Genomic DNA, 17644 nt, shown 5'->3' with positions numbered 1-17644 from the left:
GAATGGCCATTCCTTGGAAATCCTCTGTCTTCTGCTTTGTGAAGCACAGTTAGGTGGCATACCTTCTTTAGATGTTGAGTAATGTGTTTTCAGCTGCAGCTCTCTAACTGAAGTCTCCGTGGTGTTGTTTCTCTAAGCCCTACACTGACCTTCCGACCCTATGAGTTGACCATGTCTCGGCTGCTGCCCCATCTTAGCTTACTACTGATACTATCATACAGAAATACCAGATTTTCCACTCAACTTCACAGGTGATGGTGGTGTGATACTGATTCCCCCTCAATTATGATACATGGCATTTTAGGCTATCTCTGTATAAATCTCAGTGCGGAGGACCCAGGTTCCTTCCCTGTTGTGAATAAGATGCTTCCTAGGGACTTGTTTCTTGACCAGAATGCCTCATCCCACAACAGTAAAAATATCCATAACCCTCGCCCCCTCCCAGTGTGGGAATATACCGTCTGTCTCTCTCACCTTGACAGCTCTTGGACTTCTCTATTTAATCCTAAATAGAATTGTCTCTTGGGGACATCAGTTCTCTTAAAGGTGCATCTTCCTGGATAGCTTTATTTAAGTGAATTTTTTTTTTTTTAAATTAGGTGACTTTCTGCCCAGACACACATGTGCTGTGTACATAGTAAATCACTTTATTTAAACACTCAGAAATTCAGTAACACCACATAGAACACCACATAGTGACTGGGAGAGATGAAATGGGAAAGATAGTATGTTTATGAAGAGAGAAAATTGATGTTAGACAGGAACAGGAAATATTTTCTTCAGATTGTTGATCTTGATTCCATAGAGATGATACGCCTGGTCCTCAGTGACAGGTTCTGTAGGTGAGTAAAACAGGATAAAAGGATGACTTAACCGTGTGACAGCCTGACGGGGTGAGTGTCAGGAAGCAGGGTGTCAAGGACTAGAGGAGCTTTTACTTAACGCAGTGGACAACTTCTTTGTGGAACCTAGTGTTCTCCATCTCTGGGCTGTGAGAGGATCCATATGGGATTTGTCCAAGGAGGCACACATGGTAGGACTTTTTGTGGTTAGGACACATTCCGGGAGTGTCATGATTGACGATACATTTCATGGGGAAGGCCCGTCTGAAAATGATTTACAGGATCTGTGATTCAGTTACACTCCTTTCCTTTAATTCCAAAGGGTCTGTGGCTTCCATTCATTATATTCACCCTGGCATCTAATGTTTTTGTTTGCTTTCAGCCTAGATCAATGTTATTGTTTGAGGCTATGTCATTTTAGGAGGTTTAAAGATGACATTCTAAGGAAACCATCTTCAGAAGGGGAATATAAGTTGAACCCATGTTTCACGGAGTGTGGTTGGAAGGCCTCCCATGTGGCTGTCATGGTTATGGAAAATTCAAGATTGTGATTGCAGGTATGGTGAGTTCTCTTTAAGTCCATTTCTCCGGGAGCAGTGACATACACTGGCAACCATGAACTCAGGAGTGAGTGGAAAACTAATTATTTTTCCAGTTGTCCCTACCAACTTCTGGTAATTCCTCCTTCTCTCTAAATGTATATCATTTGCGTGGTTCTTCTTTGATGACGGTTTGACACCAAAACTGCTTCAACATTAGCCAGCTCAACCAATTCGCACTTTAATAGGGCTCTAGAGGAGCAAAACAACCTAATATAGCAGAAAAAATGTTCTCCAGCGACATAATTTAAGTAATTTGGACAAAAATACTAACTTAGAAAATATGGCCCATATAAAGTCACAATGTATGCTTGTTAAATTATTTGATATCGGCACTAATAGCAGGTACTTTTACTTACAACATTTTGGAGGTCTTCAAGTCCCTGTTTTCATTCACTTGGACAGTCGTCTGAGGATGGGGAAAAAAAAGAAACAGGAGAAAAAGAGCCACTGATCAATATCATTGTTCAGTATTTCTAAGGTTTTCCTTCTCATAAATAACAGATTTTATAAAAGATACTTTATAGAAGAGGAAATTTAAAATGAATCAATTTATTTCCCAATAGTGTAGTTACATTGCAGGTAAATGATATATTCAGGAAAAAAATATAGTCACATTACCAATATTGATGATATTCACAATGTTTTCATCTGGAATCTCTTTTTCTCTAACTGCCTCCTTGAACTTCTCAATATCTTCCTGCTGAATATCTTCTCCTTTGCCTGAAAATCACCATACATAAAGCACAGATTTTCCCAAGGAACTAAGAATTTCTGGATCCATGATTGAGAAAAGCGAAGGTACAAATCAGTTCTTCGTGTGGAATAATTTCACAGAGTCTCACGTAGTTACCATTTGCCGTGTCACAGTGTCTGCTGCCTGACTTAGGTCCCTGAAAGGAATTAGTCCCAGTCTGACTCTGCAGCATCAGCCGAACTCCGAAGCCTCATCAGGAGCGCTATGAACTTTGGGCCCAGGCCCTCTGGACTAGCTCATCTCCTGCCTCTCTGCCACCTTCTTGGAACCTATACCCAACATTCGTGCCCTGTGCTGGACCCAAATAAAGTGGAAACTTGATTCTCGCCTTCCAGAGAAACGTCAGCCCTGGCACACGTAGCAATGGGTGACAACTTTTCCTCTTAGGAACCCACACTTCTACCCTTACTTTTTCCAAGTTGAACCCTACTCTCCCCATGGCTAAAACACACCCTCAGTGGCCCTCTGTGGTTATTCTGGGGGTGAGATTCTCAAGTTTCATGAGAACAATGCTTTGGAACGATGAAACATGATCAAGATTTATTTGAAAAGCTTCAGGTCCAAGGCTTAAAAAGTATTTGAAAAACTGTCATAAAGTGAAGGAATTGAGGTCAACTTGAATATAGTCATGGCTTAGAATCAGTTGACCTGTTAAGAAATTTTTTTTCAAAAATGCAATTGTTATAACTTTAACAAATGGAAATTATTTTCAAAGTCCTGAGGAGCTTCTATCTCCCACCCCTCCCAGCTCTTCTTTTCACCTTTCTTTCTAGGTTACATTGTAGGTACTTAATTCAGTGAACACACAGCCCTAGACCTTGTACCCTTAATAATGAATGATGTCAATACATGCTGATTTTCAGAATAGAAATACTGACAATGTAAATGTTATATGACAATGACAATGGAAATATGGCCAGGATGTAACACATACCAAAGAATGCAACTATGTCAGTGACCAGGCCTTCTTCATCCTCATTGAGAAAATGAGTTATGATAGTATTTTGTGACAAATGAAGAATGTGGATTTCAGTTTTGCCTGCATCTGTGAGAGAGAAGATATATGTATATAGCCTCACGTTAATTAGTTTACTGTTGATTAGATTTATCCTGGATTACTTGGCATATTGGTAACAATGATTACTATGTTGATCTCACTCCAACAGTATAGTGAATGTTAAAATTGATATTGACAGCAGGAAAAGTAGGGAAGAATTTTCTTTATTGCCCCCTTCCTATGCAATGAAATCTTCCTTATTTTCTAGTAGACTAAAATATTTTCTAAAACATGTTCCAATGAAGCCAGCATTTCTGTAAACAACCTGAGCCTGTTGTTATATGGCATATTATGAACTTCAACTTTAAAAGTTCTTTTTATTTCTCTTATCCAAACAATTAATTTGTTTCTCTTTAGCACTGAAATCAGTTTGCCATTGAAAACATTGTGCAACTGTGTACTGAGTACCTCCCTGGTACCAGGCAACCTTCTAAACATTTCATGTAAATTGTTGAATTTCATTTGCCCCTCAATCTAGATGTGTTACTTCACAAATTTATAGCTGCCACTAACATGTTCAACTTAATATTAAGGCAATTGTACTTGTGTGAATATGCAGGCTGTGCCAACTAGACAATTCAGATCCCACCTGGACGTTGTATTTCCATCTCTCTGGCTAAGGCCCATCCGCTCTGCCATGTTTATAGGGAAAAGAATAAGTGCTGATGTACTTTGCACTATCAATAAACCCTCTAACATCCATTCTCCCTTCAAGCCATAACATAGCACCACATTTGAATCACTTGTCAGGGTTTGATTTAAAACTACGCCAATTTGTGTTTCCCACTGCTATTGTCAGTCTACCATGCCAAAGACTAAGTAGCAGTTGTACAACTTCCAAGTTTCATAGGTAAATCTTGCATAAGCCCCCTGTAAGTCTTTGAGTCTTGGGTTAGATGGGGACAATTTAAATCTCATTTTATGCATGTCTTCAGATTTTTAAAACCAAATATGTTATAGCGATGGTTTTATAAAGGAGGCTTCTGCAGAAAATCTCGCTAAATAGGTTTATAAAGGTAATGCAGGTTATGGAGGCAATGAAAGTAAATATATCTTCTGAGTGTCATGTTGCTATTAAGGCCACTGCTGCTATTGTGTTTGTTATGATTATACATTATTTTCGACAAAATAGAACCTGAGTAGTTTGCAATTCCTCGCTTCCAAGAGGCCTCTACAATAACGGCAGCTCACTTCTTTTCTCTTCCTCCTTAACTTGCCATCTCAAATCCATGTAAAAAGGACTACAAGAATGGAGACAATTATAGGGAAATGGTAGAAAACATTGATGATTCAGACAAAGAAGCAAATAATATAGGGATAAGCAAAATGAAATCCTAATTCAAAATGTCTATTGGTAATATAAAAGGTGAAATACTGATGAATGTGTAGGACAAAATGTCACACATGTATTTTACTTATTTGTGTGTTCCTTGCAGAGCCAGTGTGCTATTTCTTTTGTTAGGCAAGGGTTGGAATCACAGATTTATGTACATTTTAATTTTAATTGATTAATTAAACATTAGAACTTTTAAAATCGGGATATTGTTTGAGGTCCTTGAAAAGATTACAGAAATATAAATCTCAATGAATATCTCCTTTGCTTTTAACACAAACCCTGGTTATGAAGAAATGTGCTTAGTGTTTAAATTACTGTGACTTGTTTGGGTTTTAGGTAAGTCAAACCATACATTAAGTGGGATTAAGGTGCTTTAAGATTAATTTTAAAAATGTATTCTGTTAAAGCAAAATGACATTGATATTTAACTCAAGAAAGACCCATTGCACATTAGTTCCTAAGATCATTTTAAATTGTCGCGAAACGTTTTCATCTATCTGAAAACCTTATGAAATAAAAGTTCTCAGAACATACTCTCAGTTCATCATTGAATAACATGCAAAATTGGAAAGAGTCCTCAACATCCTATGATTGAACCCTTTGCACATGACAAAATAAGGTGCTTGGAAAATTTAGGGACTTGTGCCTGGTCACACTACTAGTTATTAGTAGAACTAGAATTCTGATATATGGAGTTCTGAAAAGATGTCAGATTTCAACCCTAATATACTTTTGTCGGTACAATACTCATACTTACAATCACAAATGTAAGCATTTTCTGCTGTTTTTGTTGCCACAGTAGATAATTTTCTGCATTGTCCATTAACCCTTAAAAAGAAAACATCTTTAAGTTGATTGATAAAAATAATAAGAATTAGATGTATAATTCAGACTTTGTTTCACCCTCATATGACCCTGTGTCTGGTATCAGTTTGCTGCCTATAAACACTGAGCCTTTCAAAAGAGAAGGACTATGTTGTCCATGATCAAATAACTCTCCGGTGGCCAGAATGTCTTTTTCGACACATGGAGTCAGAGCGGCAGTTCCAAAGACAAGCTGCAGATACCAAACAGGTTGTGTTTAAAGCCAAGAAAACATGGAGAAATATAAAATTTTAGAGAAGAATGAGGAAGAATACAAGTCTTTGTTTTAAATGTTTTCTCAAAACTGAGGGGTATAGCTATCAAGATAGGCCTTAGTGCTTCTCACAGCCCTGGGAAAGATCTCTTAGATAAGATAATAAAGAAAAAAAGTACGATAAACACAAGAAAAACATTACTGGTTTAATTTAATCAAAACAGAAGCTACTTATGTGAAAACAGCTTAATGAAAATTAAAGTCACATATATATGTACAAACGCCCTACACACACATAAAAGCAAACTCACACATACACATGATATGTGCATATATGATGATAAATTATGTACACAAAGATATATAATAATTCCACATATATGTCACATATATAACAAAAGTGTGTGTCTCTCTGTGTATGAACATTACAAAGAACATGTATTTGACATATATGAAGAATGCATACAACACAAATAATATAAGGGGAAGCAATCCAACTAAAATTGAATAAATTATTGTACATTATTAAATATGCACAAGTACGATTATGCAGCAATTCCACTCCTACCCAAGAGAAGTGAGAATGTATGCCAATACAAAGATAGTACAGAGCTATTCACATCCAAGTTATTCTGAATAATCACACTGTGAAAACAACATTGCCAAACAACTGGAAAATGTACGGATTTCTCCTATCCAAATTGGCAATGAAATAAGTGACCACATGTTTGTGCAGCCATGTAGATAAATTATTAAAGCATTACGCTGAGTGAGAGAAGCGGTGGAGAAAGATGCATAGTATATAATTCCATCGCACAAAGTTCTAGAACAGGTAAGAAAAAGCAGATGAGTTGTTGTCTATGTCAGAGGCAAGACATTTAATGGGGAGGAAAAGAAAGGGAACTTTCTGCTGTGATGGAAAAGTTTTATATCTTGGCTGTGGCAGTGGTGAACCAGGTGTACACACATGTCAAAACTCATCGAACAACACCTTTCAAGAAGGTACCTGTAACTCCATGTAAATCCACTTCAGTAAAGTTGATTTCAAAATCAATGGCCACATGTAAAGTCAATTAAACAGAGGACACAAAAATTGTTAATATGACAAACAAAAAGATAATCCAGTATTGTTAAAAAACTTACTGAAAACTGACAGATATATTGGGACAGGATATATGTGTGTGTATATATATTTTGATTATATGTATGCAATCACTTATATATAATATATAGTCAATTATATATGTTTATAAGCCAGTCTCTCCAAGCATAATCCTCTTATTTTTTTTCTTAATGGTTTTATTCCTCAAAATATGTGTCTGTGTTTGCGTGAGGGTGTGAAAGTGATGGGAGAGAGAAAGAGATTCTTTTGTCGTTGTTTTTAAAGATTGGCCCTGAGCTAACATCTGTTGCCAATCTTCCTTTTTTTCCTTCTTCCCAAAGCCCCCCAGTACATAGTTGTATATTCTAGTTGTAGGTCCTGCTAGCTGTGCTTTTTGGGACACCGCCTCAGCATGGCCTGATGAATGATGCTAAGTCCACGCCCAGGATCCAAACTGTCGGAACCCTGAGCCACAGAAGTATAGCGCGTGAACTTAAGCACTGGGCCGCCAGGCCAGCCCCAAGAGAGATTCTTGAATCCCCCCTACATATTTAGAAGTTAAGTTTGAGAAATAGACTTCATTCAATTTCTTATAGCAAATTATTCTTGAATCTGCCCTAAATTATTTTCATTGGGAAAAATTGTACTTCCTTTCACTTAAAGTCTAATTTCTTCCCAATTCCTAACTTTGTCACTTTACTTTCGGCCCTTTTATCACAAATTTCTTCCAGCCAGTAAGTTTGTGAGGTATTTATAAGTATGGAAATGTTTCCTTCAAATCTTCTTTTTCCTCCTAGAGTTACTTCTTTCCAAATTTCCTTTTCTTTATACTGCCAAAATTTTTTGAAATATTAAGCGATCCTTACTTCTCTATGCAATTATATCTGGATTTGAATCATTACAAAAAGGAAAAATTAACATTTTACTTTCCGCCTACAATATAAATACATATTTTAATCTTATGGGCTACAGATCTCTTAGCCCAAAATTATGCTTTTGCATGCCCTACATTTCATGGCTTCAGTGATTTCTCCTGCTTCATGTCATTATCCTAGGATTCTTCTACTTAAACTTAAATTTTAGTGCAGAAACCATTGTTCTTTCTGGGCAGTATTGTCAGCATATGTGATTACAGGTGTTACTAATTTAGCAATAATTTCAAATGTGTGTGTGTCTGTGTCTTTGTGTGTCTGTGAGAGAGACATTGATCTATAATTCCGTATATATTCCCATTTGGCTTAAAGGCATATTCATGGATCTATATGGTCGCTTTGAAACTTCACAATTAAATTTGAGACTCAAAACCTTGTTTCTTCCACATTTCAAGAGTTCATGGGAGAAGCATAATCAGAAAGAAGTAGACTTTGACTGCATACTTCAGTAGAGACTCATTTCTAGTGTGGAGAGTTAAAACTAATACTTTAACATATAACATTCCTCAGAACTCACTCTAATTTTCTTTCTAAATCTCAGCTTGTACAATTACCTCCATGTATTTTTACATAGTTGCATGGCCCTATTCATTATTTCCTTAACACCTGAGTAAATGATTATTTACAATGGCCAACACATGGAAACTACCTGAGTGTCTATCTGCAGATGAAAGATAAAGAACATGTTTTATATATTTACATATATATAATATATATATAACATATATAATTGAATATTAATCAACTATAAAAAAGAATGAAAGTCTGCCATTTGCAACAACGTGGATGGATCTAGAGGATATTATGCTAAGTGAAGTAAGACATTTGAGTTCTTAATAAAATGCCTGCAATATGGTGAGCATTTGGTATATAACCTTTGAAGCAATGAAGGCTTTAATGAATTTAGTAATGATTAAAAATTACTGTGAGCACAGATCCCCCAAATATGAACCACCTTTTACAAATTATACGTAAAAGATTCAGGCTAGTAGTAGGAACTGTAGAGTTTGAGGAATCTATGTCCTCTTGGCTGCTTTTGTCCCTCTTTTCTTTAATCGAATTATTCTAGTGGAGCTTCTGTGACTCTGTGCCTTCCAAGCAAATCTTCCAGGGCATCCTCTAGAGGATAGTGCTGGAACTGACATGACAACTACAAAGCCCCTTCTAAACAAACAACTCAGAGACTCGCGTTCTTGAACATAATCCAGATATTTCAACACAAATGTGGAAGTTGGACAGACCCTCTCTCAGGGTCGAACATTTATATGTGTTTTCATTCTGTGTTTTTACTTACTTGACAAAAAACGTGAAGTGGATTGTGTCACCTGCACTGTTAAAATCAAGTGTACGCATAAAAGCTCTGAATGGTCCATTCTCACTGATCTTCTCTATGTTACTGGCTGCGCCGTAAATGGTGTTCCATTCTCCTGAAAACTAAAAGCAAAGTTCCCTTCAGAAATTTTAGTCATGCTCTTTTTACTTTTTCTGACGTCATCCATCATGTGTTTTCTTTCCCTTTTACATCAGCACTAAACTGTCTATCTTTATTAAACAAAGCAAGGTTTATAAAATAATGTGAAAACCCAAGTCAAGGGTAAAAGAAGAAATGGAAATATTTCTGAAATAGCTTGAGTTCTGTTATCAAAACAAAACTCCAGTTCAACAGTTCTCTGGCTGGTTCTCCATCTTAGACAAGGACAATAGAACTGCATAAGGAGCTAATTAATAGACAATATAGACAATACCGAGACAATATAAGACAAGTACAGTAGAAATATGTAAGGAGCCAATTAATAGACAATATAGACAAGGCAGAGACAATGTTAGACAAATACAGTAGAAATATGTAAGGAGCCAGTTAATAGACAATATAGACAATGCAGAATCAATGTTAGACAAGTGCAGTAGAAATGTGTAAGGAGCAATTAATAGAGTGATTCTGGGATGGAGGTAAATTGCTAGGCTTAGGTGCACATAAATTTGGATACACATATAACAACCCCAAAAGGGACACACACACACAAACACACACACACACACACACACACATACACCTCCAAGCCCTCTTCTCAGACCAGCCAACCCTTGTTACCTGTGAGTAATCAGTCTCAGACTGAGGGTCCTGGTCAGCATAAACCACACCAAGTACAAGAGTCAGCAGCAGAATCTTCATCTTGTTGGCACTTGTCGTCCTTCCTCTGGAGAAGCTGAGTGTGCGCTGGTTGTTAGAGAGCATACAATTTGTGGCACTTTTTATAGTATTGATCTGTTGACATGACACATAATGAACCAGCGGTTGTGAATCATAAGACCTTGGTTATGTAAAACCCTTCTTATAATACCTGGTTGGCAGTGATGAGCTTTCATGGCATTCTGTTATTTTCATGATGAGATTAGCTTTAAGAGAAGCATAAATTTATCTGTGTGTTTGACCTTTACCTTAAGTGAGAGATCACAATGCACATGAAGTATTTGAAGGACCGCAATATGTATCCTCTTAGATCCTGAGTTCCAAAATGGAATAAGTATTCTAAGACCTGTATCCCCAACTCCTGCATTATTTCCTTAACATGGAGGAGGTATGTTTAAACTTATTTTCTAAAAGTAAGATGTTTCTGTCTGGTTTAACAATATAAAATTGTGGCATCTAGGCTATGAATCACTTATCAAAACATTCCTCAGAAGTGTCTATATTTAAGATTAATGAAATATTTTCAACAAGAGCAAATTCTTGTCTGTTTACCCTACTTAAGAATCTCTCCCAAATCCATGTCTACAATTTCATTTTGCTGAGAGTGCCCAACTTAATCTCCGTAAAATTTATGAGGTTTCTGCCTCGTGTATGGCTCCTGATATTGATATCTGTGTTCTTTCAAGCCATCCTCCTGAACTGGCCACGCGGTGGGCAGCCTAGCTTAGAGATAAACCACAGGAAACCAATATCTAAATAACACTCAATCAATTATTTGCCATGTATGTATTTTCTTTGCTAAGTGTCTCTGCAATCCATTTGTTCAATACTGATTAGGCTGTTTGATTTCTTATTATTTAGTTTGGAGATTTCTTTATATATTCTGGGTACAAGACCTATTTCACATAGAAGATTTGCAAGTATTTTCTCCCAAGTATTTTCTCCCAGTGCCTGGCTTCTCTTTTCATTCCCTTAATACTGTACCTCAAAGACCCAACTATCTTCCTGTTGCTAAAGATCAGGTTGTATGTTGACTGTTTGCACTCAAGTATCTTGCTTTGGGGTCTTATCTAAGAAATAATGGCTTAGCCCAAGGTCACAGACTCTCTCCTATTTCTTCTTCTGGAATTTGTAGCTTTAGATTTTACATATAGTCTATGATTCAATTTGAGTTTACTATATGGGGCAAAGTATGGGTTGAAGTTCTTTATATTATTCTTTTTTGCATATGGATATCCAATATTTCCAGCAAGTTTTGTTGGAAAGGCTATTTGTTTCCCCTGAATTTCTTTTGAATATTTATTGAAAATCCATTGTCTCTATATTCTTGTCACTTCCCCTGTAACAGGTTTTGTTTGGTTTGGTTTTATATTCCCCATTCTCTTTCACAAATTTTGGACAATATTCAACAAAATACAGTTGGGACTTGAAGTTCATATGACTTACTTTAGGAATAAAATAGAATAAGAATTAGGATCCAAAGACCAACCATTTATGGCAATCTTGCAGAATAACTGCTAATTTATTTTCCTTTGGGTGACAGTTCAGCCAAACTTCTTCATGTTTTTGGTTTCCTAAGAGACCCCAGGCAAGTTGCCTATTCCTCTGAGGAGAAAATCATATCAGCATAAAACATTGATCACCTCCTTCTTCCCCGAAGCAGGCTCGTTCATCCACATTATTAAGAGCACCTGCCATGTAAATGCCCCATAACCTCATTGGAAGAAAAGCATATGAAAAATTCATTTTCATTGTTCTGTTTTCCTAACAGCTTCATGAGAAGCTGGTCTTCAATATATTATTTATCCTTTGACTCAATTGATTCTCCAAGGAAGGAGAAAAGAGTGATAGTGCTTCCCCAATTTTCAGCAGTTTGAAAATAAAAAGTAAATTTCCTCCTCTCTCTGTACAGTTGGCTATTTTCAAAGACATTGAATCAGCCAAAGAACCTCTTCTTTTTTTACACATATTTCCATATCTGTTTATTTATTTCCCCAGTAATTTATCAGATAGATATATTTTGATTATACTATGAAAATGAAAAGACAATGGGGCTCTCATGATTTCTAAGTCAGATGAGTGAAAACACCCAGCGTACTGACACAGGGCAACTACCTGTTCCCGGGACACCTCAGAGCCTCAGAACCATTCTCTTTGTTGGCTGTCTGACTTTGAGCAGAGCTTGGCTGGACGGAGACTTCCACCTATGTCTTCAGTTGGCCGCTGGCATTCCTACTCAGAACGGATCAACACTGTTTGTTCCATGTTCTTGTCTTTCTTAATGTCTGTTTTCTTTTGTCTTGGTTCCAAGATTTTTTTATGTTTGTTTTACTTATTCCTCTGTATATTGTGCTATTTAATCTCTGATTGCAAAAGCTATGAAATGGAAAGTTTTCATGTCTCACAATGTCCTCAAAAATTTTCCCCATCACCTCACTGATTTTGAGAATTTTGAGCAGGTGTATAATCCCCGCTAACATAGTGTTCCATTCATTTTCCCCTCTCCATCTCTTCTTATGTACCTCTAACATTTCCAGGTTTTCAGTTGGAGCCCTAGCAACAGGTGTTTCCTGGAAATGTATCCTAAGATCATTCCTTCTTAAGAAGATCATGTCAGCTTCCAAGCAAGTGGAAATTTCCTCCCAAAATGTGTTTCCTGGAAATGTATGCCAAGATCATTCTTTGGAAGACCATTTTCAATGCTAGTCAATAAGAAATTAAAGAGTCATTATTCTAAGAGATTATAACAACAACTTGGTCTTTAGATCCTGTCAATCCCTTTATTTTATTCCTAAAGGAAGTCAAATGACCTTCAAGTCTCAACACTTTTTCATTAACCTTGGTCAAAATGTGGGTAAGACAATGATAAATAAAAGCAGAGCCCTCTGACACAGACATTAACAGCTGTTACCCAACAAACAATGCTTAAGGCATCCGATGTAGATCTTCCTGGTCTTTCCTTCTCAGAGTTGTCCAGGGTTCTGTATCTCTGTAGAATCTCTCTCCACTTTATAACTTTTTTTTGGTTTTCCTGCTTTCTCTGTCATCTTTGTTGTCAACTTGCTGGATTCCACCACTCCTGTGTATATAGTACAGGGAAGTTTTGATCCTGGCCACCAGAAGTACCCTGTTCCCTCAGTGATTCCTGACCAAGGATCCAATGACTTAGAATCTAAGAGATAGTTAACCTCAAGACTACTTTTTGAGATCTAATCTGGTTGAAATTCTCTAACACACTGTCTGTCAAATAGGAACAGGCTAAGTGATCTCAGAGGGTTTTGTTGTAAATGCTGTTCTGTTTCAACATGTCTAGAGTTGTGCCTGGAATTCTGCTTTTCTAACAAGCACCTGAGAGATGTCATGGCTTCTGGTCTTAAAACTACACTTTTCAGTAGCAAGGTCTAGAGCAGTCTTTCCAAAGTTTGTCCTGTTTTCAGAGTCCTCTGGGGTACTCATTTCCCATGCAGGTTTCTAGACTTTAAGCAGAAAGTTCAGTTAGACCTGATCTGGGGAAGGCTTTCTAACACTGTTTATGGTGTCTTGGTTCATAATCAGCAGTCACTGTGACACCCAAAAGAGACCCTTGGACATATCTGGTGACATTTCTGGCTGTCACTATGGAAGAGAGGGGTGGTATACATTCCATCTAGCGGGTACAGATTAAATATGCTGCTAAACATCCTTTAAGGCACTGGATAGCCCCTATTAATAAATTATTCATGCCTGGTGCCAATCAGGCCAAGGTTCAGAAATCCTGGTTAACATGTATTAACCTGTTCCCCTCACACTCAATAAATCCCCAGTCCCTATATTAACCTTCAAATCCACCCATGATCTGCTTCTTTTCCTGACTCATCTGCAGCTACTCCACCTCTCATTCCCTCTGGACCAGCCAAACTGGATTCCTTCTGACTCAGATGCTTGCCCATCCCTACAGTGTGCACATCCCCCAAACCTCCATAACTCCGTTCAACTTCCAAATTAATACTCACTTTTTCTTCTAATACCCAGTCAGCATGCGCTAAAGAGTAAATTCCACAGTGTCATAGTCTTGGAACTTTTGGTTTTCGCTGCATCCCCACTGCCTAGAACTCGTCAATGTATGAGTCAATGTGTTTCTCAGATGATTTCTTTTTTGATTGGGCGAATTTGGGCAATACTGCTAAATAACCAGGACATTTTTTGGTGAAAAGAAATAACAAAGTAGTTATTAACAACCTAGTCTCCAGGGCCGTGTTCAAGAGTCATTCCAATAAACTCACAAGAGTATGGCTGAAATAGGAGGGATTCTTGTCAACACAGTCAGTTGGGCAATGTAGCCAGGCTCTAGAAGGCAGGCGTGGGCTGACCCAGGGTGTTGTCTATAAGGAAGTGGGAGTGAAGCAGCATCCCCACTCTATGACGAGTTATTCCTGAGACACATGCAGAAGGGAAAGACAGTCACGAGGGGTTCAATACGACAAAAGGGAATGTTTTAAAGAAGAAAGAAGTTATGCAAATTGGTATTTAGTGAAGTCTTCCCCTGGAAACAGTTTAACAGAAAATAAGGATGCTTCTATTAAATAATTGCCCTTGTTGTTTATTTCAGCCTATCTTCCAATGGCGCCTCAGGAATCTGACTGAGGAAGGGATTGCCATTCTCCCATGACATGTCCTTGTTGTTTGGAAACACTCTGAGGTGGCGAAAAGCCCAAAGAACAGATAAACATGAAATGTTAATAGCAGAGCCAACATAGGCATCTTATCTCAGATTTTCTCCCTAGAAATTCTCACCCCTTGGAGCTTCCTGTCAGCCCACGCTTCCCTTTGAGAATCCCTTAAACACATCCATGTGGAGAGAAAAAGAAACATATTTTAAAAACCTGGACTGTGGAGGTTTTTAAACTTCTGGAAACAAATAGGCATACAAATAGATATGGAGAGGAGTAGCTGTGATATTCCACAAATGTCAGAGAGGGAAGCTTCCAGAAAGAGAGGTCCCGTTTGTCTCTCACTGTTTACCTTTGGTCTCATATCCGGGTGTTGGTGTTTTTCAGTTGGTTTCTGTTTGTTTTAATTTCAGAGTGTCCATTTGTTTTACTAAATCATGGGCCCTCTATTCCTGTGGTGATATTTTAGTCAGTCAGCCTCAGGACATAGTCCTTTATCAAAACATATATTATCAAGTAAATAAGAATTGCTTTTTTCCACGCTTCTCTTGCGTTTTGACTCCTGCTGTGTTTGAAGCAAGAGCCCATGTCAGCAAGAGTGATTCGCATACTGGCCCTTCTCAAGTTGTATGCGCTCGATGACAGAACAAGACTCAGTTCTCTGCAAAATGACTTGATTTTTCTTGTTCTCTTGCAGTAATATACTAGAAAATATATTACAGTTCAATATACCATAAACTTATCCAAGTATGTATTATAAAGAAAGTGTTTTCTGTAAGAGTCCTACTATCCGGGGTTTGGCCTGTGTTCAGTGAATATTGATTTAGTGCATATGACGTGCCCACAACAACCTAACCTCAAAATTCAGCAGGGAACAGACAGACTCAGTTCATGATCCAGTGAGGTTATCTGCCAGAGAAAGGAGATAGAATACAAACAAACTACCGAGTAGTTGGCAAATATATCACCTGTTTCTAATTTTGAGATGAAAAATATAACATGGTATGAACATGTAGGGTACTGGGAGGGGATTCTGATTCCGGAAGGGGTCAGTGTTTCCATAGGGAAGGGTTCTGAGCCAAGGTCTTACAATAGTTGGAAGAATAACGTAAATATGTATCTCAAGGATGAACATGGTAGGAAGTGAGAATGGAAACAGCAAAGATGTTTTGAAAGGTCAATTTGGTTCTATCTATCAAAATTCTAACCATGCATTCACTTTGATGAGGCATTTCCGTTTATGGACATTTTAAAATAATTAATATGTATAAAAATTATTCACTGGTATGTTTTTTATAATGTTGAAATATTTAAAAATTTAGCGTTCTGATAGTTACAGCACATTCAAAATGGAAAATGTAAGAAATTGAATTACTAAATTAGATTTCTATGAATTAAGGTACAAATAAATTCTAAAAAGATTACTATGTCAGAAAGACAGAAATAGGATTCTCTTTATATTTTATTTGTGATGTTAGGTAAGTATAAAACAAAGACTGCCATCAAATACATTAGTAGTTTTGTGTGTTACTGAAAATGCATGCTTCTGTGTAATGTAGAGTTTATACTGAGCTGTTGGGGATACCTAATGCTGGTCAGGGGCATAAAGGAGCAAGTTGCGATGGAAAATAGTTTCATGTGAACTCATATGTTCATGTGTGTACAGAGGTCTTTGTCACATTTGAGGATTTAGGCTATGCTGACCTCATAAAATGAGTAGGACGTTCTTCCCTCATCATCTCTTTCTGAAAAGTTTGTCTAAGTCTTGTGCTCTTTCTTTGCGTGTTTGAAAGAATTCACTAGCGAAAACTTCAGGACCTGCAACTAGTTTATGGAAAGTTCTATGATGGTAGATTCAATTTCTTTAATAGATAAAGCACTATCAAAATCTTTTGTTTCATCTTACAGCAATTTTGATACAATAACTTTCAAGAAATGTGTCCATTTCATCCAAAGTGTTAAATTTGTTGGCGTAATTTTCTCCTACACATCTGTTTATTTCAGTAGGAATTGTGGTCGTTACTTCTTTTTCCTCACTAATATTGGTCACATACATATGCATACACACACGCACACACACATACATATATATGTATTTCACAATTTTTTAACTGTTTATGCCAGGTCTCGTCTTTCAACATTTTGTAAGATATTCAGGTTAGATTCACCTCCCTCACCTTCTATTCTGTGGCCTAAGTGTATCTCCTCCAACCCAATCCAGCATCTTCAGACACCCTCTGATGACCACAGTCAGAACTCTGAATGCATACAATCTTCTATGCCAGAGGGAGAATTCAAACCCTGCCCTTGACATCTCCATTACTTCCAGCCAAAGCCATAATAATCTTCATTATTGTGATGCCATTGACCTTTACGAACTATAGCCCATTTGGAGGCCATGTCTGTTTCAGTAACTAAAACATTATTTGTTCTGTTAAATATAACTTAGCTCTACTTTTATTTTCCCAGTGTGTGGACCATGTGTCTGAACTTTGGCCCCACTTTGGAAGAAGTTCTGCATCCAGTCTTCTAGATGTCTTAGATGATAAACATATTGTGTATCGTGGATAGCCAATCGATGTTCTCTGCCTGCAACAGTGGGTATGACCATTCCTTGGAAATCCTGTGTCTTCTGCTTTTTGAAGCACAATGGAGTGGCATATCTTCTTTAGATGTTGAGTACTGTGTTTGCAGCTGCAGTTCTCTAACTGAAGTCTCAGTGGTGTTTTTTCTCTCAGCACTACACTGACCTCATAACCCTATGGATTGATGCTGTCTCAGATGCTGCCCCATCTGTGATTACTACTGCTCCTATCCTGAGGAAATATCAGATTTTGACTCAAGTTCACAGGTGACGGTGGTGTGATAATACTGATTCCCCCTCAATTATGATACATGCATTTTAGGCTATCTCTATACAAATCCTACTGAGGTACACACATGTTCCTTTTCCTGTCATGATAACCTGCTTGTTAGGGACTTTTTTCTTGACCAGACTGCCTCATCTCAGTACAGTAAAAATATCCATAACCCTCTCTTCCTCTGTGTGCTGGTTTAGACCCTTTCTCCCTCTCACCTTCACACCACTAAGGCTTCTCTCT

The 17644-nt window shown here is 37.5% G+C and overlaps 1 protein-coding gene across 2 annotated transcripts; it reads right to left on the bottom strand.

The window, feature by feature from the left end:
* Positions 1-631: 631 nt before the first annotated feature.
* LOC106826473 (odorant-binding protein-like) lies at positions 632-9928 on the bottom strand. Of its 2 annotated transcripts, XM_044768198.2 has the most exons (8): positions 9796-9928; positions 8998-9137; positions 6676-6696; positions 5349-5419; positions 3133-3243; positions 2063-2164; positions 1801-1850; positions 632-836 (listed from the first exon to the last, which is right to left on the bottom strand). In XM_044768198.2, the coding sequence occupies exons 1-7, from the start codon at positions 9874-9876 to the stop codon at positions 1831-1833; spliced, it is 546 nt and encodes a 181-aa protein (XP_044624133.2). In that variant the 5' UTR covers positions 9877-9928; the 3' UTR covers positions 632-836; positions 1801-1830. The 2 variants fall into 2 exon arrangements, with proteins under 2 accessions (XP_044624133.2, XP_044624134.2); XM_044768199.2 differs by lacking the exon at positions 3133-3243.
* Positions 9929-17644: the final 7716 nt, after the last annotated feature.

Source organism: Equus asinus, chromosome X (assembly GCF_041296235.1).
Source record: "Equus asinus isolate D_3611 breed Donkey chromosome X, EquAss-T2T_v2, whole genome shotgun sequence".
Taxonomy (NCBI): domain Eukaryota; kingdom Metazoa; phylum Chordata; class Mammalia; order Perissodactyla; family Equidae; genus Equus; species Equus asinus.
Note: the sequence above shows the minus strand (reverse complement) of the source record. Positions and strands in the feature narration are given on the sequence as shown.

Excerpts from the sequence above, each read along its gene's own strand:
- LOC106826473 (XM_044768198.2), bottom strand. The coding sequence starts at position 9,876 with ATGAAGATTCTGCTGCTGACTCTTGTACTTGGTGTGGTTTATGCTGAC. Across the intron at positions 9,138-9,795 it reads CTGAGACTGATTACTCACAG|TTTTCAGGAGAATGGAACAC; the intron begins GTAACAAGGGTT and ends CTTTGCTTTTAG. Across the intron at positions 3,244-5,348 it reads AAATGCTTACATTTGTGATT|ATGCAGGCAAAACTGAAATC; the intron begins GTAAGTATGAGT and ends TCTCTCTCACAG.